The sequence below is a fragment of the Schistocerca piceifrons genome, chromosome 5 (genome assembly GCF_021461385.2).
Source record: "Schistocerca piceifrons isolate TAMUIC-IGC-003096 chromosome 5, iqSchPice1.1, whole genome shotgun sequence".
NCBI lineage: Eukaryota > Metazoa > Arthropoda > Insecta > Orthoptera > Acrididae > Schistocerca > Schistocerca piceifrons.
The window spans coordinates 160611096-160637876 of NC_060142.1; the positions used below are offsets into that span (position 1 = coordinate 160611096).

The following is a 26781-nucleotide window of genomic DNA, read 5'->3' on the forward strand; positions in this document are numbered from 1 at the left end:
ACAGCACAGAGAAGGCAACAGCTACTTTTGGCTTAGATCAGATTATGGCAATATTGTTTCAAGTTAATGAAAAACAAAACGAGAGTGTCAAACAACAATTTAATGAAATTAGTAAAAAAGTAGACAATAATAATGAAAAACAAGACAAACTTAGTGAACAGGTCAAACAACGGAACGAAAAACAAGACAAGCTTAATGAAAAATTAGACAACAATTCCAGACAGCTTAGTGAACAAATTAGAGCCGTTGCCGCGCAGTGTCATGACACTAAAGAACAGTTACGTGAGGAAATTGAGGCTTGTACAAGAAAAAGTAGCGAAGAAATTAAGTCTGTTGCTCAGGAATGAAGGGAATTGCAAACAGCTGCAACAGAAACACTCAGAGACGAAATTAGCGGAGTCGCTAAACAATGCTCTGAAAAGGCTAAACAATTACGCGACGAGTTTAAAGCAATGGCAGCAGAACTTTCGCGCACAATGGATGAAAAGATTGACGTGAAATTTGAACAGCAGAACACTCAAATTAACGAGCGTCTTAGTCTTCACATACAAAACAGTGATACGCGTTTCCGCAAATTTATTCAGGATCAAAACAAAGTAAAACGACAAGTAATGGAAACAATCACAGTACAGAGACAAGAAGACAAACGTAAATTGTTCGCGAAAGCGAAGACATATGTAGATAACAATATCGCTACAGTGTCCGACAAAATTAATACCATCGAACAGTTGAATACCAAGTTACGTGATGAGATTTCTGACCTTAAATCGAGAAAAGACACATACACAACAGATTTCCAAACAGTGACCGACAGACTCGAACAATTAGAACTAACACAGGATTCAGATGTCGTCAAAACTGACGTTAAAAAACTGAACGAAACAACACGTAAATTGCAAAAACAGATTAATGCCTCAGACACTAAGTCTGATGAGCAGGTAAAAATACTGACTGAAAAATATGATGAATTGGCCAGTCGTATTGATGTTATAGAAAGTAGTAATGACAACAAATCAGACGATACTTCACCGGTTTCATTTAATCAAACACCTGAATTTCAAAATTTACAGCAGACAATTAATGAGATCGATTCGTCTAATAACACGTTACGTAGAAAGTTATCGAGTTTACAACAAGAAGTAACAGAGATGAAAAGTATTTCAGTTAATAACACATCACAGCAAACGCCACTTTGCGAACATCTGTCAGACTCGCGCAACGCGTATAATTTGTGTAATCTACGGAGAGTACGGGACTTAGATTCCGAACAACCACAGTTCAATAGATTCTCTTACAATCCTGAACCTGTTCCATCACACAGAGACGATAATTTTGATTACAAACATTTTCTGTCAGTGAGAAAGTTTAAAGTGTTTAAAAACGACAGAACACAGATTCACCCACTGGATTGGATACAACAGTTTAGCTTTGCTTTTCCACCGACTTGGCCCGTAACACACAAACTTGAATTTATTTGCAGCTTTCTGGAAGGCGAACCGGCAACTCGTATGAGACCTATCGCGAGGCAATGTTACTCGGTAGAAGAGTTTCAGAATGCTTTTCTATCAGCGTACTGGTCGAAGACGACACAGCGCGGAATTAAAGATCAGTTAATTAGTTTGCCAAATTACGAGAACTCAAATTTTCCCAGTGTGACGCAATTTTTTGAGCACATGGTGCAACAAAACCAGTATCTAAGTGAACTGTACAGTGAATCTGCACTTATACAATTATGCATTTCCAAATTACCACGGTCATTACGAGTGTCACTTCTAACGGGCCAGCAAAAAGAAAATATTTCGGCATTCAGGGATCTGTTGCAGCTTTCAGAAGTGCAGCAATCAGATTATTCTTTCGTAAATAAAAACTTCACATATAACAACCAAGGCCAACAAACGTACAGCAATTATGACCAGACGCGTAATTTTAATAGAAAAGGTAACAGACGCTTTAGGAACGACAACTACCAAAACTCTAATAACAGCCAAAATTCTAATTATCAATATCGTCAAAATTTTCAGCAACAGGAACCACACTTTGGTAACAATAGAGGTGTTTCACAACAACAACATCAAAACCAGCCGGTTAGCATACCTAACCAACAATGGAATGCACAAGGTCAACCAGGCTTTAATGTTTCGCCGCGTGCACGTATAGTCCCTGATACAAGAAATAGTAACGTACGGCAGCAAGGAAACAACTACGTACAAAGAAGGCAGTATTTCAATTCCTATCGTAATGCACCGTATAGGAATGACTATTACGACAGACGTAAAAATAATGAGGACAATTTTCAGCGTACATCTAACAACAGTCGGTCATACCAACAGCAAAATTATACACAAGAATCTATTCTCATGAATGAGCCCGACAGTAGGTATCATCCAGAGCGTAACACGTCTGGAAGAAGTAATAGAACAGTTCAAATAGTAGAAATGTCACAGAACCCTCCTGATAATAATAACACGTCAGATAGAATCTGACTAGATACTGTACAGATCGCATCTTCCAATAATACAAGCACTACTTTAGACACGCAAAATATTGTTCACGAAAATGTAATTACTTTTGACGATATCAGAGACACTCTCTTGCAGGAAAGACCATTTGTTCATAAAACTATTTCACATCCTGTCATCGAAATTAAAATTGGTTCATCGAAATTCTCAGCAGTAATTGATTCCGGATCACCTATGTCAGTTATAAATGAGGAAACTTTTAACGAGTGTAACAAAGAGAATACCTATCCCACATTACCATTAGGCAAAACGAAAGTGAAAGGAGCAGTATCGAGTAAAGGAGTAGACGTTAAATTACAGACGCATTTATCATTTTGTATTGCAGGTCACACTTTTCACTCTAATTTTTGGATTGTTCCTTTATTGACAACAAACGTTATTTTAGGTACGAATTTTCTGGTACAACACGACGCAGTTATTGATTTTCAGAATTCTTATTTAATGTTGAAGGATGAAAATATACAATTTGCTATAGAATTTCAGCACTCATTATCTGCGGAAGAACAAACAATTAACCGCACAGAGGTCATTTCCGTGTCACGTAACATTGACTGTAATTCCACATTGTTCACGGATACGTATGTACACAACTATAACACTCCAGACGAAGCTGACTACGACGTAATACAGATGATTTCTGATAAGGTTAAAGAGAGCAGTGCAAATACAGACGACGAACGCACGCAGTTACACAAAATTCTTTTACAGCAAGCTCCAGTTTTTGACAATATTCCTGGTACTATGTCCGGCTTTATGTATGAATTTCAGGTCAAACAGCACGACACATTTAAAGCAAAGCATTATCCCATTCCACATATTCACAGAGAACAGGTTAAGAAAGAATTGCAGGATATGCTTGACCAAGGAATTATTGAACCGGCAGTTAGTCCGTACATAAACCTGCTACATATTGTTAAGAAAAAAGATGGCTCACTTCGCCTTGTACTTGATTCACGTCACATTAATGACATTATTATTAATGAAACAGATCGACCCCAGACACTAGAGGAACTTCTACAGAAATTTCATGGTACGGCTATTTATTCTACATTAGATTTGAAATCGGGATTTTGGCAAGTTCAATTTCATCCGAATTGCAGAAAATATACAGCTTTTCTTTGTTTTGGCGACTGTTATCAATTTTGCAAATTACCGTTTGGTTTAACTATTTCTTCAGCAGCTTTTATTCGCGGTTTGAACACAATACTTCCGACAGAGCTTAAGGACAGAATTACGACGTATGTAGACGACATTCTTATAGCAGAAGCTAACTGGTCTGAACACAATCTGATTCTTGAACAACTGTTACAAACTTTCCATGCACAAGGACTCACAGTTAATCTTAGTAAATCGCACTTTGGCAAAACTTCTATAAAATTTCTTGGACACGTAATTTCAGCAGAAGGCATTGCGCCTGATCCGGAAAAACTTCAAGCTCTACGTGACATTACTGTTCCTACGACGAAGAGGCAATTACGCAGTTTTTTGGGTTTAATTAATTTTTTTCGTAAATTTATTCATCACTCCGCTTTAGACACACCCAGGTTATGCCAATTGACAGGTAAAAACAGTATTTGGTCTTGGGATAAGCAAGCACATTCTGAATTCATGAACCTGAAGCATGCTCTGTTGAATGCACCACTTTCATCGCACCCAGATCTTACTAGAAATTTTTCCATTGCCACCGACAGTTCCAATACCGCTTTAGGCGTACACATTTTCCAGGAAATTGAAGAAGATGGCTCTACAGTAATTAAAAACATCGCATTTGCAAGTCGCATTTTGTCACCTGCTGAACGAAATTATTCCGTTACAGAATTGGAAACATTATGTGTTGTATGGGCTTTCACGAGATTTAGGCACTTTCTTTATGGCAGACATACCACCGTTTACACAGACCACAGAGCGATACAATTTTTACTTTCGGCTAAATTCACTCACGACAGATTAAGCAGATGGAAACTTTATTTACGGGAATTTAATTTTACAATAGTTCACATTCCCGGCACACAAAATGTTATTGCAGACGCACTATCCCGTTCTCTCAGCAACAATCAGCAAGACGTAGCAACCAACTTTTGCAAAGCAAATTTCAGCGTTATGTACATTCAACGAGTAGCATTTGAAAATTTTATTTCGTCGTCATTACAGGACATAGCAAAAGAGCAAAATAAAGACAACGTGTGGAAAGAAATTAAACACCTTTGGCAAGATAGGAATAATGTTACGATAGCGAAAAAAGTACGAGCTTACGGAATATCGGACCAGGTTTGTGATTGGATTCAGGATTTCCCAGAAGAAAGAACACAACATGTCATTCTTAACGGTTCAAAATCTGCAGATGTAGAGGTAATTTCGGGAGTACCGCAGGGAAGCGTGATAGGACCTTTATTGTTTACAATATACATAAATGACTTAGTTGACAACATCGGTAGCTCCGTGAGGCTATTTGCAGATGACACGGTTGTCTACAAGAAAGTAGCAACATCAGAAGACTCGTACGTACTCCAGGAGGACCTGCAGAGGATTAATGCATGGTGCGACAGCTGGCAGCTTTCCCTAAACGTAGATAAATGTAATATAATGCGCATACATAGGGGCAGAAATCCATTCCAGTACGATTATGCCATAGGTGGTAAATCATTGGAAGCGGTAACGACCGTAAAATACTTAGGAGTTACTATCCGGAGCGATCTGAAGTGGAATGATCACATAAAACAAATAGTGGGAAAAGCAGGCGCCAGGTTGAGATTCATAGGAAGAATTCTAAGAAAATGTGACTCATCGACGAAAGAAGTAGCTTACAAAACGCTTGTTCGTCCGATTCTTGAGTATTGCTCATCAGTATAGGACCCTTACCAGGTTGGATTAATAGAAGAGATAGACATGATCCAGCGAAAAGCAGCGCGATTCGTCATGGGGACATTTAGTCAGCGCGAGAGCGTTACGGAGATGCTGAACAAGCTCCAGTGGCGGACACTTCAAGAAAGGCGTTACGCAATACGGAGAGGTTTATTATCGAAATTACGAGAGAGCACATTCCGGGAAGAGATGGGCAACATATTACTACCGCCCACATATATCTCGCGTAATGATCACAACGAAAAGATCCGAGAAATTAGAGCAAATACGGAGACTTACAAGCAGTCGTTCTTCCCACGCACAATTCGTGAATGGAACAGGGAAGGGGGGATCAGATAGTGGTACAATAAGTACCCTCCGCCACACACCGTAAGGTGGCTCGCGGAGTATAGATGTAGAAGTAGATGTAGATTAGAAACCATTACACTGTACGCAATGACATTCTGTTTCGCCGCTCTCATCCTGACAGCAACAATTGGTTATTATGCATTTCTGACGAACTGGTTAACAAATTAATCTGGTACACTCATTTAAGCTACGCACATTACGGAGCAAGAAAATGTTTTCTTATACTGAGACAGAACTGTTATTTTTCCAACATGGAAAAACGTATACGACGAGTTTTAGCGTCTTGTAAAATTTGCCAGAAAGGTAAATCAGACACCACTTCACATTTCTCCTTTATATCCCTTTGTACCTGTTAAATTAAGACACATGGCCGCTGTAGACATTTTTGGTCCTATTCCGAGAACTAAAAGAGGTTTTTGCTACATCTTTGTCGCTATTGAGCTCACTTCAAAATTTGTTACTTTCACTCCGTTACGCAAAGCTACTGCTAAAACTGTTTCGAAAGCATTTGTAAAACATTTTCTATTTCATGTAGGGCATGTGATGAAAGTAATTTCTGACAATGGATCACAATTTCGTTCTGCTATATGGACACGCATGTTACGAGCTAGAAACATTTCTCCGATTTATATATCCAAGTACCATGCTTCTTCGAACCCCTGTGAAAGATTAATGAAAGAAATTGGTAAGCTGTGCCGAATATACTGCCACAAAAGACACATTAATTGGGATACACACATAGTCTCATTCCAAGATGTAATTAATTCCATTCCAAATGAATCCACCATGCTAACTCCGTCTGTTATACTGAAAAACGTTGAACCACCAAACAAAATTAAAGAACTAGTAAACTTCCCTACCTGTCGTCGCCTACGACACCATGAAATAATTGACATTGCGCTGAACAACATCAAACGTGCCGCAGAGCGCCGGAGAAGACAACAAAAACGGGTTTGTACACGCCGCGACTTTCACATTGGACAGAAGATATTAGTACGTACACACTATTTATCCAGCAAATTAAAAGGTAAGTGCAGTAAATTTGAACTTCTATACGCAGGTCCATATCGGATTCGCAGCATCCCTCACCCCAATGTTGTACACGTCGAAACTTTGAGAACCAGAAAATCGAAAGGCAACCACCATTGGTCAAATATTAAACCCTTTATTGAATGAAGACACTGTATGATTCAACACACTATGATGCCATTTACTAATGCAATTATATTCACATGACTAATTATTGATGATTATCGTATTTTTCTTGGCAAGTGCCCGGCAAGGTAAGGTTAGCAGGTCGCTTTTCTTGTCGTTACACATCAGACCGTGCATATTTTTCCAGATGAACTTACGTATTTTATGAATAATTACGCAATTCTATGTAGTGACGTATTAATTTTATCAAATTCTCTCTCCATTAAAGTCTTTAATTCTCGCCTCTATTAACTACACTACATACAAGCTGAACACAACGAACGTCACATTTTGTCGTTTTATGTATGATTGTTTTCAAGTTTTGTTTATATGCACTGTGAAATAGTTAAGGTATAACACACCAGTTGATTTTGACATTCTTTTTGCCCTATGACATCTCAAGATCGTGACTGTTTTACATTTTTTTTGCTGCTGGATTGTATTATTCTGTGTACATTTTTGCATCTGAACACTGTCAATGTCTTTGACATATTACGTTTTCTGTCATGTTATGCTGTATGGTTAATTATGTTACCATAAACCAGTCATTATTTAGTGGGTATATGATTTAAATGCAAGACATTAATCTTTGTTCATCAATTTTAGAAAGAAATGATGCGTGTAAGAAATAAATTCAACAGAAATGGGAATTTCACCTACGGAATAAACGAAAGAAGATGCAATAACTTTATGAGGAAGAGTAAATGGATCAGGATTAACAAGCATTAACAAGAATATACTATACTCATCGTAGAATAGCAGTCTTAACTAATTTTTTCTTTCAGAATACAAGGTGATTGATGCAGGCTGTCAGACAGAACTACACATCTTAGTTTTAGTGATGAAATATGCTAGAGATAAGGAATAGTTGTATAATGAGTAATGAAGTGATTTTTTTGCAGATGATAATGAATGGTGATGAATAATGATGAAGGATATGCTACTATGAATAATGAAGTTTTTCTTTACAGGTGATGATAATAATGAAGTTATGATAATATGGATAATGAAGTGATTGATAGTGAAGTTTTTTCTTTACAGATGAGGATAATGTTGAAGTTATGTATTTATGCTATGTAGTTATTTAAGTATTTGTTGCAGTTTGCTTTGACAGCAGGTGTTATATTGCATAGTAGGATGACGGAAAGTTTTGGAAAGGACAGCTATGGAACACATTTTTATACACATTTCACTACCTGTTAATTCGAAGTTCACTACTTTTCAGCATAGTATGCGTTTCTTCTTTCAGCTCAATAATCCATTTCGTATTTTTTTTCTCAGGAGAAGCTTTTCATGATACTTACTAAACCTCTTACTTATTATACCTGTTCTAGTACTTGCATTTTTATTTTTTTTACTCATTTGTGTCTATCATTTATAAATGTGATCACATATACTGCCTTGTTGCATAACCTTGCTACAGCCGACTCATGACGAATGACGTTACCTATCCTCATTTGCAGCAATAGGTCAAAAGCAAATATTGTTATGCCTCAGCAATTAATTATCGATCCCAACGCAATGCATTGCTAACAAAAAAAATGTATTACCAGTCCCAAATGATGATACCAGTTTAAAAGAGTTCTGAGTAATGCTGATCAGCTCTGAATAGTATGTCACTTCAGTAATGACTTCTTAATGATACAAAAAAAATATATATATAATAATGCTTTGTAACTGGCAAATAACTGCCACTGTTTATTGTAATGAGACTACTTACAATGCCCCTGTTTATTAATGCTATGACTGTAATTAATTGATTTTTAATAATGACTTCTTAATGATCTGAATAACACTGAATGATGAACAATGATTTATACTATTCAATACTTGCTGGCCACTGAGTGCTAATAATAATATAACTAAATGAATTATGACTTTTCATATTTTGCTAACTGGCCACTGAGTGCCAGTAATTAATGTCACTAAATGAATTACGTTATTAATTATGCCATTAATTAGCTCCTGTTTTCAATGATGATTTTTCATGTTCTATAACTGGCCACTGAGTGCCAATAATTAATGTCACTAAATGAATTATGTTATTAATTATGCCATTAATTAGCTCTTGTTTTCAATGTTGACTTTTCATGTTTTGGTAAATGGCCAATGAGTGCCAATAATTTGTATCACTCAATGTATTATGTTAATGCTAGGCCAATAATTGACTCTCCTTTTCAGTTAAGACTTCTGATGAACATTATTCTGTCACACTAAATATGCTTTGTAACTGGCCAAGGACTGCCACTGTTTATTGTAATACGATTACCCATGATACCAATAATTTAATTTTATGAACATTATTCTGTAATACTACATACTTGGTACAGAAATGTTCAATAACTGGGCTATGAATGCCGCAAACTACTACTGTAATTCTCAATATTATGTGACTTAATGTCCTTCACCTTAAGAGCTAACTACCCTGAATTACTGCAATGTGCATTTGTCCTGTCCATCCTCATGATCATGGAGCACTATATTTGGTTTTTGCACCAATTCTACGTTGGTGTGCCTTGTAAGAGCGTGGTGTTGACACGACATGCTGTCCACCATCGTGAGCGATGAAGACGTTATTATGGTCCCACTGTTTGGTGTACCCAGTGTACTGCCAAAATGAAAACATGGAACATTACTACGACAGTTCAGTGTCTTGGCTACGCTGATAAATTCTGATGGGAAAAGAACTTCAAATTGTGTTACTTGGTGTTGTACTTCTGTGGAAAGATATGGACTTTCAGAACAGCTGTGTGCAATCTAAAGTGCTACAACCATGATGCAATCCTTCCCTTTCCTATCCTAATAGTGAAAATCATATTTTTGCTAACATCATTTATGTTCATGGGCTGTACATTTTTTTCGATTTGCTGAACTCCAGTGTGAGTACACTTATGTCACTTGTCGACATGATTTTTTTGCCATTATGTTTATTTGTTGTGAAAATGCTAAAGACATTTTTTCGATTTGTTCTGAAGTACAGTATATGTGCACTCTTGTCTTTTATATTGTATATACATTTATATTTTGATGATATGTTCTGAACTACAGTGCATGTGCACTTATGTTATGTGTTAATATGCTTTCTACTGAACTTCAGTGCCTGTGCACTTTTCTCATTTTTCAATATGATTTGTACTCATTCTGTATACCTTTTATGATTTCCTGATATGTTCATTACTTCAGTGCGTATGCACTTATGTCATTTATTACTCATTGTATATACATTTCGTCATTTGCTGATATGTTCTCAACTGCAGTGCATGTGCACTCATGTCACTTGTCAACATGATTTTTTTTTTGCCATTCTGTTTATTTGTTCTGAAAATGATAAAGAATTTTTTCAGTGCGTGTGCACTTTGTTATCTGTCAAATAATTTGTATATACAGTTTTCTGATTTGCTAATATGTTTTGTACTCATATCTTGTCTTTGTCTGAAATGTTTTGTACTCGGTGCATGTGCACAACATTTAATTCATGTTTCTAAATATTCTGTAAATTATACAAGTTGATTAATTAAAGAAAAAATTTTGCCGCGCTTGGCAAGTCCAAATGACTCACCATCGCTGCCAAATTTTTGCCCCCCCAGTGGAGGGTTATGAAACGCGTATGTTGTGTGGCGGCGATGGCGAGGCATGATAAAATCTTTGACCAGAGAGCCATTTATCGTGGGTAGTCTGCGCTTGACCGCGCGAGAGTTGCGAGCAGTTGTTGGTCAGTAGTCGTCGTGTAGCAGTCTGTCAGTAGTAGTCGTGCAGTACAGTTACGAGCAGTCTGTCAGTGGGCAGTCTGTGAGCAGTGCTGTCTGTCAGTAGTAGTCATGCAGTACAGTTGCGAGCAGTGTCAGTGGACAGTATGTCGGTAGTAGCAGCCCAGTGCAGTTGTGTGTGAGGAGTCGGCGGGCGTCGACATGGCATGCTGGTCAAGATTCAGGACGAGGTATATTATTTTTTAAACAAGGTAATGAATCAGCAATACCCTTAGTTAATAATTTAAATTAATTGTAACTAATTTGTGCAATAATCGCCCCAATAATAATTTTTATTTCAAAGCAATTTTTTACAAAGAAACCAGTTAATTGAATCAACGATTTCCTTCCATTTCCCTTAAAGAAAAGTTTCAGTTAAATTTCAAAAAAAAAATATTATTTGCAATGCAGTTCCTCCAAGCCGTGGCCAACAATAAGAGCAGAAATTTGACATGCAGTTATACTGAGGTAAGAGATTAATTCTGGTTTTTTTTGCACAGGGCCAAAGACCGATATTTCGGTTTAATTGAATTTTCATTGTCACTGAAGTTTCATTAGCATTGAATTGTCTTTTATTATTTTTTGTGGGAGCTTACACCAGAGTCAGATTGCGAATTTCACATTTTTATTGTCTCTGTCAGTACATTTCATTGCAGGGAGGTTACGTTTGGCTCCCATTTCTATTAAATATTGTCCTTTTTAAAATTTCTCTGGGGAGCTTACACTTAGCACAATGTCCATTAGCATTCTTAAATAATATCCTTTTAAAATTTCTGTGGGGAGGTTACAACTGATGACCTCAGAAGTTAAGTCCCATAGTGCTCAGAGCCATTTGAACCATTTAAACTATTTATCGTCCATGTTTCACTTACATACATGGCTACACTCCATACAGATACTTTCAGAAACGACTTCCTGACACTTAAATCTATACTCGATGTTAACAAATTTCTCTAAACGCTTTCCTTGCCATTGCCAGTCTACATTTTATATCCTGTCTACTTCGACCATCATCAGTTATTTTGCTCCCCAAATAGCAAAACTCATTTACTACTTTAAGCGTCTCATTTCCTAATATAATTCCCGCAGCATCACCCGATTTAATGCGACTACATTCCATTATCCTCGTTTTGCTTTTGTTGATGTTCCTCTTATATCTTCCTTTCAAGGCACTGTCCATTCAGTTCAGTTGCTCTTCCAGGTCCTTTTCTGTCTGTGAGAGAATTACAATGTCATCGGCGAACCTCAAAGTTTTTATTTCTTCTCCGTCGATTTTGCAATCCACTTGAAAAGGACCCCAAATTCTGGAACAGTATTCTAGAACTGGTCACAGTAGCGTTTTGTATGCCATTTCCTAAACACATGCACCAGTCCCTCCTAAAGCCCTTCCAACAAATTCAATTCTTCCACAGTATTTTGATTTTACATGATCGTCCCACTTCCTATCGTTTCTTAGTATTACCTTTAAATACACTCTACAACAAAACAAAACAAAAAGACGAACTACGAAAGACTTATCTGCAAGGGACTGAGCTCGGTATGTGTGATGGACATGTACAGACAATCAAATGATTATAGTTTCAGGAGAATTGGATGACACATTCAGGAGTAACAGCTTCACAAATTGAGAAAATCAGTAACGCATTGGTCGATGCCTGGCACTTATACAAGCAGTTATTCACGTTGGCAGTGATTGACAGAATTATTGGTTTCCTACTGAGGGAACCGTGCCAAATTCTGTCCAACTGGCACTTGCCATCAACAAAATCCCGAGTTGGTTGGAAGGCTCTGCCTATAATGCTCCAAACGTTCTCAGTTGGAAACAGATGCGGCGACCATGCAGTCCAAGCTAGCGTTTGGCAAGCACGAAGACAAGCAGTAGAAACACTCGTTGTGTGCAGGCTTCCATTATCTTACTGCAATGGAAGTCCAGGATGGCTTACATGAAGGGCAACATACTGTATCGCCGACGTACCGCTAACCTGTAAGGGTGCAACATACGATAGCTAAGCGGACCTTCTATGGAAAGAGATGACACCCCAGCCATCACTCATGGTTGTCGGCCTGTATAGCGGGCGACAGTCGGGTTGGTACTCCAGCGCTGTCCGGGGCATCTCCAGACACGTGTTCAGCCTAAAATCTCAAATTGTCTTCAGTGAAGAAACCCGCTTCGAATTTAGCCCTGATGACCAATGAGGAAATGTCGGGATACGGCCAAGACCGCGGTGGTATACCAACATGGATGTCGCCCGCCATACAGGCCTCGAAACGAGGAGTGATATTCTGGGGTGGCATTACTTTTCATAGCAGGTACCCTTACAGCACAGCGGTACGTAGACGATTTTCTACGCCCCGTTTTGATGTCCTTCCTGGCAAGCCATCCTGGGCTTATATTTCAGCAAGATAATGCACGCCCGCACAGGGCGAGAGTCTCAATGTCTCTACTGCTTGTCGCTGTGCTTGCCAAACCCTACCTTGGCCAGCAAGATTGCTGGATCTCTCCCCAGTTGAGAAAGTTTGCAGCATTACGGGAAGGACCCTCCAATCGTGTTGTGACTTCGACGATCTAACGCGGCAATTGCATAGAATTTGGCACAATATCTTTCAGGAGAACATCCAACAACTCTGTCACTCAATGTGAAGCCGAATAACTGCTTGCATAAGGGCCAGAGGTGGACCAACGGTTTATTGACTTGCTTAATTTGTGAAGCTCCTTCTCTTGAATAAATTACCGATTTTTTAAAACTTTGGGCATTTGTTTGTGTAAACATGTACATCATATCTACAGATTTCTGTCACATTTTGATAATTTCTTCGTTGTGCGTCCTTTTTTTTGTCTTAGAGTCTACTTACATGACGTGAAGTGCACTGATCTTGTAATGAGAAAATATACTGCTGTTCTTTCTGTTTGTACCCATTCTTCTACATTTATATACGTAACACCATTCTTTACACCAAGTGGTAATTTTGTCCGAGTCTTTCTGCAATTCCTCACTACCGTCCGACGATGATACTTTACTATAGACAACTGCGATCTCAGCCTTGTAGTTCTGTTTATCGTTTTTGATAAATCGTTTGTACACTTACACTACTGACCTTAAAATTGCTACACTAAGAAGACATGCAGATTATAAAGGGGTATTCATTGGGAAAATATATTATACTAGAACCGACATGTGATTACATCTTCACGCAATTTGCGTGCATAGGCCTTGAGAAATCAGTACTCAGAACAACCACCTCTGGCCGTAATAACGGTCTTGATGCGTCTGGGATTGAGTCAAATAGAGCTTGGGTGACGTGTACAGCTTCGACACGATACACAGTTCATTAAGAGTACTGACTGGCATATTGTGACGAGCCAATTGCAAGACCAACATTGACTAGATGTTTTCAATTGGTGAGAGATTTGGAGAATGTGCTGGCCAGGGCAGCAGTCGAACATTTTCTGTATCCAGAAACGCCCATACAGCACCTGCAACATGCGGTCGTGCATTATCCTGCTGAAATGTAGGGCTTCGTAGGGATCGAATGTACGTTAGTAGAGCCACGGGTTCGTAACACACCTGAAATGTAACGTCCACTGTTCAAAGTGCCGTCAGTGCGAACAAGAGGTGACCAACACGTGTAACCATTGGCACCCCATACCATCACGCCGGGTGATACGCCGGTATGGCGATGACGTATACACGTTTCCAATGTGCATTCACATCATGATGCTGTAAACAGAACCTGGATTCATGCGAAAAAATGACGTTTTGCCGTTCGTGCACCCAGGTTCGTCGTTGAGTACACCATCGCAGGCGCTCGTGTCTGTGATGCAGCGTCAAGGGTAACCGCAGCTATGATCTCCGAGGTGATAGTCCATGCTGCTGCAAATGTCTTCGAACTGTTCGTGCTGATGGTTGTTGTCTTGCAAACGTCCCCATCTGTTGGCTCAGGGATCGAGAAGTGGCTGCACGGTTCGTTACAGCCATGTGGATAATATGCCTGTCATCTGGACTACTAGTGATACGAGGCCGTTGGGCTCTAGCACGGCGTTCCGTATTACCCAGTTGAACCCACCGATTCCATATTCTGCTAACAGTCATTGCATCTCGACCAACGCGAGCAGCAATGTCCCGATACGATAAACCGCAATCGCGATGGGCTACAATCCGACCAAAGTCGGAAACGTGATGGCACGCATTTCTCCTCCTTACACGAGGCATCACAACAACGTTTCACCAGGCAACGCCGGCCAACTGCTGTTTGTGTATGAGAAATCGGTTGGAAACTTTCCTCATGTCAGCACGTTGTAGGTGTCACCACCGGCGCCAACCTTGAGTGGATACTCTGAAAAGCTAATCATTTGCATATCACAGCATCTTCTTCCTGTCGGTTAAATTTCGCGTCTGTAGCACGTCATCTTCGTGGTGTAGAAATTTTAATGGCTAGTAGTGTAATTGTCTCTCTCGGTCGTACGATCCTTCTCGAAAATGAGAATGACCTACTACGCTTCTTTGCCAGTCGCTAGGTGCCCTTCGTTACGCCAACGAGCTACTAAATGCTGCTAGAAGGGAAGCAAGTGAAACCTTAGAAAGCGATAGTAGCTGTTTTTCTATTTCGAAATCATCAATGTGAGTGTCTGCCTTTTCGAAGTTCGTGCGGTGACTAAAAACAGGGAGCGAAGCTGTGAAACATCCAGAAGTACACTAGAACAGATCTGCCTCACACACAACTCTCGGCTGAAGAAGGAGCCCAAACCATTGGTCTGAGTAATAACTATCATGTACATGATCATGCGTATATTATCCGCATTATTTACGTCTAATTATATTCTATACTGTAGTAAATCATAGATCACCATATGAAAATGATCTCTGCTATAACAATGTAAAAATAATCTCTAGTGTCCTATTTATGCGATTTGATTCTTCGGCTGTGTGTGAACACAAACACTTCCTACATTTGCCTTGAAGAAATGACTGACTTCTTTGAACAAAATTCGTTCAGCTAACTTACTCCATTTATCGGTTTCTTGGGTTCCCAGTTTGCTTTCGTCGTCAATGAAGCCCTTGTTCTTGAGCTGCATCATCAGTTGGAGGAAGTCATTGCGGACCACGCCGTGTTGTTCGCGATACTCCACTGTATCCTCCACCATCTTCCGAAAGAATCCTGACTTCCCACTAGCACTGTTCTTTAACCTGAAAATAATGGAATTTTTTTTATTATTCTGAGCTTTTCTTCATTACAGAGGCTTATCTCCAACATAATAATTTACTCGGAAATTGAAATACAAAGAATAAACGTTCTTAACCTATATTTTCAAAATATTCCTCCAGGTGTTTCGGTCTTGTGTGTTCTCTTCCTCTGCGCCCATTCTCCTTATTGCGTGCTGTACATTTTGGAGCCAGGTGGTCATAGGTCGTCCTCTTCTTCTTCTCCCCTCCGGTTCCCACTCTAGTATCAAATTTGGTATCTGGCTTTCTCCATTAGTCGCACATGCCCGTACCACTGTAATTTCTTCCTATCCATTACGTCATATATTCCTTCTCTTATTTCCATTCTCCTTATTATTTCGGTGTTCCTTATCTTTTCTTTCCTGGAGATTCTTGCCGATCTTCTCCAGAAGTCCATCTCTAGAGCTTGTAATTTTTTAATGTGCTTCAGGTTAATTGTCCACGTCTCCGTTCCATACAGAACCACACTCTCTAATATGGATTTGTGTATTAATTTTTTAGTTCTGCTCATTACATTCTTGCTCCATAAGACTGAGTTAAGCATTCCAATGACCTTCCGTCCGCTATTAATTCTTTTACTGATTTCTGACTGATTTTCCCTCGATTTTTAAAATGGATCCCAAATAACAGAAAGTGTTTATCTTTTTGATTTTCTTTCCTGTTTTTGGGTAATTAATCTTCAAACCCCAAGTTTTGTGTGCTACTGCTAGTTGATTGCACATGTAGTTAGCATCCTTCTCATCTTGTCCTACGACTACTTGCTCATCAGCAAACTGTCAATGATGTAGGTAAACTCCATCTCTTATTTCTAATCCCCTTACTATTATATTTACGAGACCATGTTCTAAGGCTAATATATATATAGGTTTTAAATAATGATGGTGACATGGGACAGCCCTGTAAAAGGCCTTTTCCTGTTCTAAATTTCTGTGAAAGTTTTTACCAACTTTCACTTGGCAAATGTTATCTTTATACATCAGTTGTATTATTTTAATCAAGGAAGGGTTTATGTTTGCCATATGTAGTACTTTGCAAAGTAATTTTCTTGGAACTCTATCAAACGCTTTTTCTATCTATGAAAATTAATCCTAAATTATTTGATTTTTCCCTATGTTTCTCCAAAAACTGTCGTAATGTGAAAATATGGTCTATACATGATATCCCAGCCGTGAATCCACATTGTTCTTCTTGGGTTCTAAATTTTTTTCCAGGTTGTTTTTAATTACTTTCGCAAAAAATTCTCATTAAAGTGTTTGTAACACAAATTCCTCGATAGTCTGAACAAGTTTTGCGATCCCCTTTCTTAAATATGGTACTAATGTAACCTAGCTTCATCTACTTGGGTATTGAATCTCCATGTACCATTTTGTTGAAGAGCTATGTTATCCGTTTCTCGGCCGCAGCTCGTGGTCGTGCGGTAGCGTTCTCGCTTCTCGCGCCCGGGTTCCCGGGTTCGATTCCCGGCGGGGTCAGGGATTTTCTCTGCCTCGTGATGCCTGGGTGTTGTGTGCTGTCCTTAGGTTAGTTAGGTTTAAGCAGTTCTAAGTGCTAGGGGACTGATTACCATAGATGTTAAGTCCCATAGTGCTCAGATCCATTTTATCCGTTTCTCAACTTTGTCACCACCATATTTCAGACTCTCCAGATTGATATTGCCTGGTCCCGGTGATTTACCATTCTTTCCTGTTCTCAACGGTTGGAGTAATGGGAAATAAAAATACATTTAAGGTTAATAGTAGGAGTACATCTCAACGAAAGAAAAGTCCTTTCTCTACCTTTATTGGCTTCTTCGTTATATTCAGCAATCATTAATCGAACTTACATGAAATGCATTAATGACTGACATAATCTGTCCTTAGCCAAACTTCTCTGAGACAGAAATGTTTTTTTAGTAGTACTTTTTTAATATTGTCTTCTGGCTGTCAGTATCTTAAACGAGCTTTTCTTGTCAGTTATTACTGTACCAGACAGAGGCGAGGGTATACCAATTAAAGTTACACATTAAGCTGTCCTACATACAATAAGATTCTGCCGATGTTAGAGATGACTAGGTGAAACAATGTTTTAGTCTAAAATGTAAAAACTGCTGCTTCAAACAACTCTACTAATTTGAGAAACAGCTGTTCTTTGGATTAAGAAAAAGTTCCTCTCTTAAAAAGTCGACAGTGAGCTACCAGTAAAGGCGTTTGTGTAAAAGTAACAGGAAAAAACTTAATTCTGGGAGACGGAAAGGGGTTCATTCCAAGTACATCTTAAAGTGAGGCCAGCGCCTTAATGTTGAGTAAAAAATAGTGTAGGGCGAAAATGATGAGCGAAAAGCATATAGGTCTTATGGTTTCACAACTGTTAACTGGATTGCACGGAAGGTCTGTAAGCTGTGCTTCTCAGCCACTTCCAAAACCACTGCAGTTTTGTGCTCATCATCGTAATCGTACTTTTGTTGTGTTCTCAACTATGTTCTCTCCTTGAGGAACAGTCCCATGTTAGTTGGGTGACGGGAGAGAGCGTTGTGATGTACCCCTGAAGCTGCACTCACTAGGAAACTTCACCAACTTTACCCCATCGTTTAGAGAGGAAAAGCCCACTAGCAAAATACCAGACGCAGAAATCGATCCCGTGTGAAAATCTGGATCATAATCTTGATAATGCGCAGTTATGTCCTTCTGAATGTACAGCTTTTTTTAAACTTGCGTGGGCATTCGTTGTTACTTACTACACTCCTGGAAATTGAAATAAGAACACCGTGAATTCATTGTCCCAGGAAGGGGAAACTTTATTGACACATTCCTGGGGTCAGATACATCACATGATCACACTGACAGAACCACAGGCGCATAGGCACAGGCAACAGAGCATGCACAATGTCGGCACTAGTACAGTGTATATCCACCTTTCGCAGCAATGCAGCCTGCTATTCTCCCATGGAGACGATCGTAGAGATGCTGGATGTAGTCCTGTGGAACGGCTTGCCATGCCATTTCCACCTGGCGCCTCAGTTGGACCAGCGTTCGTGCTGGACGTGCAGACCGCGTGAGACGACGCTTCATCCAGTCCCAAACATGCTCAATGGGGGACAGATCCGGAGATCTTGCTGGACAGGGTAGTTGACTTACACCTTCTAGAGCACGTTGGGTGGCACGGGATACATGCGGACGTGCATTGTCCTGTTGGAACAGCAAGTTCCCTTGCCGGTCTAGGAATGGTAGAACGATGGGTTCGATGACGGTTTGGATGTACCGTGCACTATTCAGTGTCCCCTCGACGATCACCAGTGGTGTACGGCCAGTGTAGGAGATCGCTCCCCACACCATGATGCCGGGTGTTGGCCCTGTGTGCCTCGGTCGAATGCAGTCCTGATTGTGGCGCTCACTTGCACGGCGCCAAACACGCATACGACCATCATTGGCACCAAGGCAGAAGCGACTCTCATCGCTAAAGACGACACGTCTCCATTCGTCCCTCCATTCACGCCTGTCGCGACACCACTGGAGGCGGGCTGCACGATGTCGGGGCGTGAGCGGAAGATGGCCTAACGGTGTGCGGGACCGTAGCCCAGCTTCATGGAGACGGTTGCGAATGGTCCTCGCCGATACCCCAGGAGCAACAGTGTCCCTAATTTGCTGGGAAGTGGCGGTGTGATCCCCTACAGCACTGCGTAGGATCCTACGGTCTTGGCGTGCATCCGTGCGTCGCTGCGGTCCGGTCCCAGGACGACGGGTACGTGCACCTTCCGCCGACCACTGGCGACAACATCGATGTACTGTGGAGACCTCACGCCCCACGTGTTGAGCAAATCGTCGGTACGTCCACCCGGCCTCCCGCATGCCCACTATACGCCCTCGCTCAAAGTCCGTCAACTGCACATACGGTTCACGTCCACGCTGTCGCGGCATGCTACCAGTGTTAAAGACTGCGATGGAGCTCCGTATGCCACGGCAAACTGGCTGACACTGACGGCGGCGGTGCACAAATGCTGCGCAGCTAGCGCCATTCGACGGCCAACACCGCGGTTCCTGGTGTGTCCGCTGTGCCGTGCGTGTGATCATTGCTTGTACAGCCCTCTCGCAGTGTCCGGAGCAAGTATGGTGGGTCTGACACACCGGTGTCAATGTGTTCTTTTTTCCATTTCCAGGAGTGTATGTTCCACCGACGCCGGCTAATGGCGGAGCGCGAAGTGCTGTAGAGTGGAGTGAGTAAGAGGATTGCGAAATACTATTCTGACTTTTGTCAAGGACGTAGGAAATTGGGCATCCGACGGGGTCCGAACCTCTACCCCCGTCCCTATCATCTAAATGAAACGACACGTGACTAGTGGCCATATGGTGATACTGAAAGATATTTTCGTTTTCAGTCACACGACTAAAAAAGGAATATACCCTGTCGAGTTAACAAGGCTATCGATAGATTTAATCTATCCATATATCGATAGCACTATCGGCTATCGCCCATCCATACTTAAACCGAGACAGACTACTGTGGCCTTACTTGAGCTCAGTTGTTGTTTTCATAATCAGTTCAGTTCTTACTTGCAGTTGAATTTAAAGTAAGTGCTGCTTTTTATTGCTCTTGTGCTGTATGCTGCTGTGATAGTTTCTAATTATGGATATATTACTAACAAGACAGATAAGGAAAATCGATTTTGATTCGTCCACTAGCGTTGACAATATGTACACACTACTAACTAGCCTAATTTACCTATCTATAGCACTTTATCTCAGCACTGGAGTCGTTATTTCGAGAGTGGTACAACTTGAGAGTTGCAAAAAATGGTTCAAATGGCGCTGAGCACTATGGGACTTAACTGCTGTGATTATCAGTCCCCTAGAACTTAGAACTACCTAAACTTAACTAACCTAAGGACATCACACACATCCATGCCCGAGGCAGGATTCGAACCTGCGACCGTAGCGGTCGCGCGGTTCCAGACTGTAGCGCCTGGAAACGCTCGGCCACTCCGGCCGGCTGAGATTTGCAATATTTCAGTATTTCACGAGGTAGCAGAGCTGTAAGACTCATTACAAATAACGTTAAATTAAAATCAGTAAATTTAAATGCAGGTTTTTAGTAGGAGAAAGATAGATATCGTCAAAAGAGGTTTGAACCCGTTTAACTTTATAAGTTATTCTAGATGCAACATTAAGATTCTTTTGCACTGTGATAGTAAACATATTAGAAGACTGACCTGTGTACTGTTAGCAAAGAGACAATACATTATATTACAATTTTAATTTCTTCATCAATAAAATGAAATTACTATATTACCAAATAAATATTAGAGAGTTTTAGATTTTCTCATATTCTGATTTTGTAGCTACAGAATACCAACAAGAGTACTGTTAAAAATAATATTGAACATATATGTGCGAAAGGCTGACATATTATTCACCGTATATACCAGATGTACGGGTACGAAATGAGCGTTTTTTTGTGAAAATGAAACACTAATTTTGAACTGAAAAGTAAAAAAAATTTTATTCAAAGTACTGACCATTGCTTTCTATATATTTTGACCACTTTTCTGGCAATTTGTGGACACCGCGCCAATAGAAATGTTCGTCTTTTGAAGCAAACCAATCAGACACCCAATCGAAGTGTTCCTCAGCCAATGCACGTCCCATTGATGAAAACAATTGGTAGTCGGAAGCGGCCAAGTCTGGTGGATACGGCGGGTGGGGTAGCAGCTCCCAGCCAAGTGTTTTGATTGTATCCTGAACCAGTTTTGCTTTGTGTGCGGGTGCATTGTCGTGTAAAAAGTTACTTTGCCATGTCTTCTGGTCTTTTTTCGATCAATGCATAGTTCAAATTGATCATTTGTTGTCTGTAGCGATTAGTATTCACAGTTTCACCGGGTTTTAGAAGCTCATGATATACCACACCTTTATGATCCCACCAAACACAGAGCATTGTCTTCTTGCCGAATCGATATGGTTTTGCAGTCGATGTTGATGGTTGTCCCGGATTAACCCATGATTTTTCCGGTTTAGGATTCTAAAAATAAATCCATTTTTCATCGCCAGTAACAATTCGATGCATAATTGATTTTCTTTCATGTCTTTGAAGCAAAATTTGACAAATGGTTTTTCGGTTTTCCATCTGCCTTTCATTCAATTCATGTGGCACCCATTTTCCACACTTTTGGATCTTTCACATAGCTTTCAAACGGTCAGAAATTGTTTGTTGTGGAACATTTAGCATTGCTGCCATTTGCTTCTGACTCAAAGTACTGTATCATCTTCATCCAATATTGCTTGCAACGTCTTCGAACTTTTTTGGTGGTCTTCCACGTTCTTCATTTCTTACGTCAAAATCATTATTTATGAACCGTTGAAACCATCTTTTGCATGTTGCTTCTGATAGAGCATGATCACCATGTGCCTCGACAAGCATTCGATGCGATTCTGCAGGACTTTTTTTCAAATGAAAACAAAAAATTAATGCTTTCCGCAAATCATCACTTTCTGGTACAAAATTCGACATTGTTAACACGATGAAAACATATGATATTGTTTGTTCCATGACTTGATGTATACTAAATATCTTTGACAGATATCATACCAACCAAACAAAAAAAAATCAGATTCGTTCACAATAAACGTTCCCTATCGACACATTTGTAACTTAACGCTCATTTCATACCGGTATATCTGTACCCCTATTTAACTGAGTCGTTGTGCCCCATCGCCATATTGGGATTATGTTAGTTCGTTTACGAAAACGTTTCAACATTTATCACCGTATACAATGCCGGACTTTAATCGTTGTACTCGCTTGTTTCGTGAGTGCGTTACCTTGGAGCACACAACAAAATATCTTGAGCTAGCAAAATTTACTTTCACTAACAAGAAAACATGAAATGCATGTTCCACCACGCTCGACAATCTCATTGCACGTTTTTGGAAAGGTGACGGCATTGTTGCCACCAAGTTCCTGACTCTTTGACGTATTCTAATGCAAGTTTAACGAAATAATACTAATTGGCCATCGTGACCCTTTGGCCAACGTGTTCCAGTCTGTCCCATACTCCAGTAGATCCAACGTAATGAAAGTCTAGATCATATTCAATAGAACTTTTATGTAAGAAAATTGTCTGCTGAACTGATTTTAAACCAGTAACAATACAGGTTATTTGATTTTTTCTCATTTTTCCTTTAAAAACCAATAACTTGTCTTGATGTATTCAACTAAAACGATTGTAATATAAATTTGAAATTGTTACTTTTGAGACGCTGCAGGTCTCATACTTTAAAGTATCAAATCCAACTGTATCTTCGAATGCACTCATGTTTCTGCTCATGGTCGTTCTGCGGTTTTGCTTTTAGGATGGCTCGAAATTGTAAAAAGAAAACTGAAAGAGGCAATGTTTCAGAAGCAGCGATGAGATTAGCAGTGACAGAAGTAAAGCGGAATGAAAGATCAGTTAGGAAAGTGAGCAGAGAGTGCAACATACCTAGAAAACCTTCATAGAGGTACCGTAACAAATTGAAAGATTTAGAACCTTTTGGAACGTCAAAAATTCAGGGGTAGATTTGGCTTCGTAGAAATATTTCAGATAACATATTTCTTTGTTTTGTAGTCTTTACTTATTATTTTAGCTAATTTAAAAATAACCACAGATATAACAGAAGTAATGTATAAAACTAAGTTCACTAATAATTTTCTAAAAGCTTTATTTAGGATTATTTAGATAGGACATACATAGCTAACAAAAATTCATGTTTCCCAGTACCTGAACTCGAACAGGAAAACTTGTTTGAAGAGTACCTTATTAAAGCTAGTGGCACATACTTTGGCTTTTCATTCAAACAAGTTAGACAGTTTGCCTACACCTATACAATTGCCTGTCAACGCAAAAGACGCCAGTCTTGGACTCACTTTGGAACAGCAAGTCCTGGTTGGATTTCAGGATTTCTAAAACGACATCCAAATCTCTCCTTCGAACTCCTTAAGCAAGTTGTTTGGCACAATGTTGTGGCTTCAACAAGTACAACACAGCCTTTTTTGTTTGTTAATCTGAACAATGTTATGAAAAGACTGAAACTGACGCCTCGTGACATCTGGAATGTAGATGAAACTGGAATCATTACAGTCCAAAGGCCTGACCGAACAGGAGCTAGAAAGGGACTGTGTCAAACAGAGCTACTGACATCTGCTGAAGGAGGATCGCTTGTCACTATGGATTTAGAAAATGGGAATAACGTGCCTCCATTTCTCATATTCCTTAGGTTGACTTCAAACCCCATTTTAACAGACACTGCCATGTTGTGAGCACTGGTAGCGCCCAACCCTCAAGTTAGATGACAGAAGCTTGCTCCTTGAAATACATGCAACATTTTGCAACACTTGTTTGATGTTCTAAAGACCATTCTTGTTTGGTACTAATTGACAATCGTAGCTCCCAATTATCAGCTGAAGTCTTACATTTTTGCAAGGAAAAGGGCGTCACGCGTTTGTCTTTCCCAGTTCACTATAGTCACAAACTACAGCCCTTAGACCGAAATATTTACAGCCTTTTTAAGAAGTTCATAAACTCACTGTGTACTGCATAGATCACAGCAAACGAACGACCAGTGACGATATACACTATGTGATTAAAAGCATCCAGACACCTGGCTGAAAATGACTTACAAGTTCGTGGCGGCCTCCATCGGTAATGCTGGAATTCAGTATGGTGTTGGCCCACCCTTGTTCTTAATGATAGGTTTCACTCTCGCAGGCATACGTTCAATCAGGTGCTAGAATGCTTCTTGGGGAATGGCAGCCCATTCTTCACGGAGTGCTGTACTGAGAAGAGGTATGGATGTCGGTCGGGGAGGCCCGGCACCAAGTCGGCGATCCAAAACATCCCAAAGGCTTTCTAGAGAATTCAAGTCAGGACTCTGTGCAGGCCAGTCCATTACAGGGATATTACGATCGTGTAACCACTCCACCGCAGGCCGTGCATTATGAACAGGTGCTCGATGGTGCTGAAAGATGCAGTCGCCATCCCCGAATTGCTCTTCAACAGTGGGAAGCAAGAAGGTGCTTAAAACGTCAATGTAGGCCTGTGCTGTGATGGTGCCACGCAAAACAAGGGGTGCAAGCTCCCTCCATGAAAAACACGTCCACACCCCACCATCGCCTCCGAATTTTACTGTTGGTACTACACACACTGGCCGATGAAGTTCACTGGGCATTCGCCATACCTACATTGCCATCGGACAGCGAAATTGCGTACCGCGATTCGTCACTCCACACAACGTTTTTCCACTGTTCAATCGTCCATTGTTTACGCTACTTATACCAAGCGAGGCGTCGTTTGGCATTTACTGGCGTGATGTGTGGCTTATGAGCAGCCGCTCGACCATGAAATCCAAGTTTCCTCACCCCTCACCTATCTGTCATAGCACTTGCAGTGGATCCTGATGCAGTTTGGAACTCTTGTGTGATGTTCTGGACAGATATCTGCCTATTACACATTACGACCCTCTTCAATTGCAAGCGGTCTCTGTCAGTCAAGAGACGAGGTCGGCCTGTACGGTTTTGTGCTGTACGTGTCCTTTCACGTTTCCACTTCACTACCAGATCCAGGGATGTTTAGAAGTATGGGAATCTCGCGTACAGGAGTATCACACAAGTGACACCAAGTTACCTGACCACATTCGAAGTCCGTCAGTTCCGCGAAGGGCAACATTCTGCTCTCTCACGATGTCTAATGACTACTGAGATCGCCGATATGCAGTACCTGGCAGTAGGTGTCAGCACAATGCACCTAATACGAAAAACGTATGTTTTTGGGGGTGTCCGGATTCTTTTGATCAAATAATGTACCACCTCCTAAGTCGTATGAAAAGTTCACTACCGAATGCAATTACGACCAGAAACATACTAACTGGATTCAAAGTGACATGCAGCCCCCCCTCCCCTTAAACAGGGACATTTTCACAGACAGTGACTTTCTGGCTTCGTACATAACAGAGAGACCTGATCCAAATGTTGTTGGTTATGGTTTGATTGCTGAAGCCGGCCCTTCAGCTGCTTAAGAACACAATGATAGGCCTATTTATGTCAATAGCAACGCCTCTTAAGTTAAAAGCCATTTCACGTCAACAACAGCACTTATCAACGCCTGAAGACGTCAAGCCATTTAAGACGTCACAACCACGAAAAACAGACAGCAGAGAAACGAAGAACTTCAGCACTACCGAGAGACACGCCAGTGAAATACGCATTACAACGCGAACAACATGCCTTCAAGGAGAGAAAATCAATAAACTTTAAGAAATACTAACGTTCTGCGTAAATATGGCTGTGGTCATGACAAAGCAGAATGAGGGTATGCACTTGTAAGACGATTCTTCAAGATCAGAAAGATGAAAATGAGGATGTCCTGTGTCTTAGCTGACCAAAACCATTCTCTCACAGCAATTCAGGTTATGAATTGATTCAATGTACAAGTTGCAAGTGGTGGGCACACCTGTCATGTGTCAAAAATGACGTGAAAGGACTTTTCTATGAATGTTGGAACTCTGTAGGCTGTTTAGGTTTTTTATTGGTAACGCCACGTAGCGCTCTGTATGAAAATCACTGGCTGTGTTGTGTGCAGTCTGTGGCTGGTTTGCATTGTTGTTTGCTATTGTAGCGTTGGGCAGTTGGCTGTTAACAGCGCGTAGCGTTGCGCTGTTGGAGGTGACCCGCCAGCCGTGGTGGATGTGGAGAGTGAGTTGGCGAAGTTTTGACAGCGGATGATCTGGACAGAGACAGTAAATTTGTAAGACTGGATGTCATGAACTGATATATATATATATATATATATATATATATATATATATATATATATATATATATATATATATATAATGACTTTGGAACGCTATCAAAATCTTTCATCTGCTAACTATGTCTATCAGTAGT

General features: G+C 40.3%; 1 protein-coding gene across 1 annotated transcript in view; it reads right to left on the reverse strand.

Annotated features, from left to right (window-relative positions):
- LOC124798830 (cytochrome P450 6k1-like) overlaps nt 1-26781 on the reverse strand; it is a 106356-nt gene that overhangs the window by 31941 nt on the left and 47634 nt on the right. Inside the window, exon 5 of the mRNA XM_047262360.1 lies at nt 15674-15855. Within this exon, the coding sequence (XP_047118316.1) occupies nt 15674-15855 (182 nt within the window). The remainder of the gene's footprint in view (nt 1-15673; nt 15856-26781) is intronic.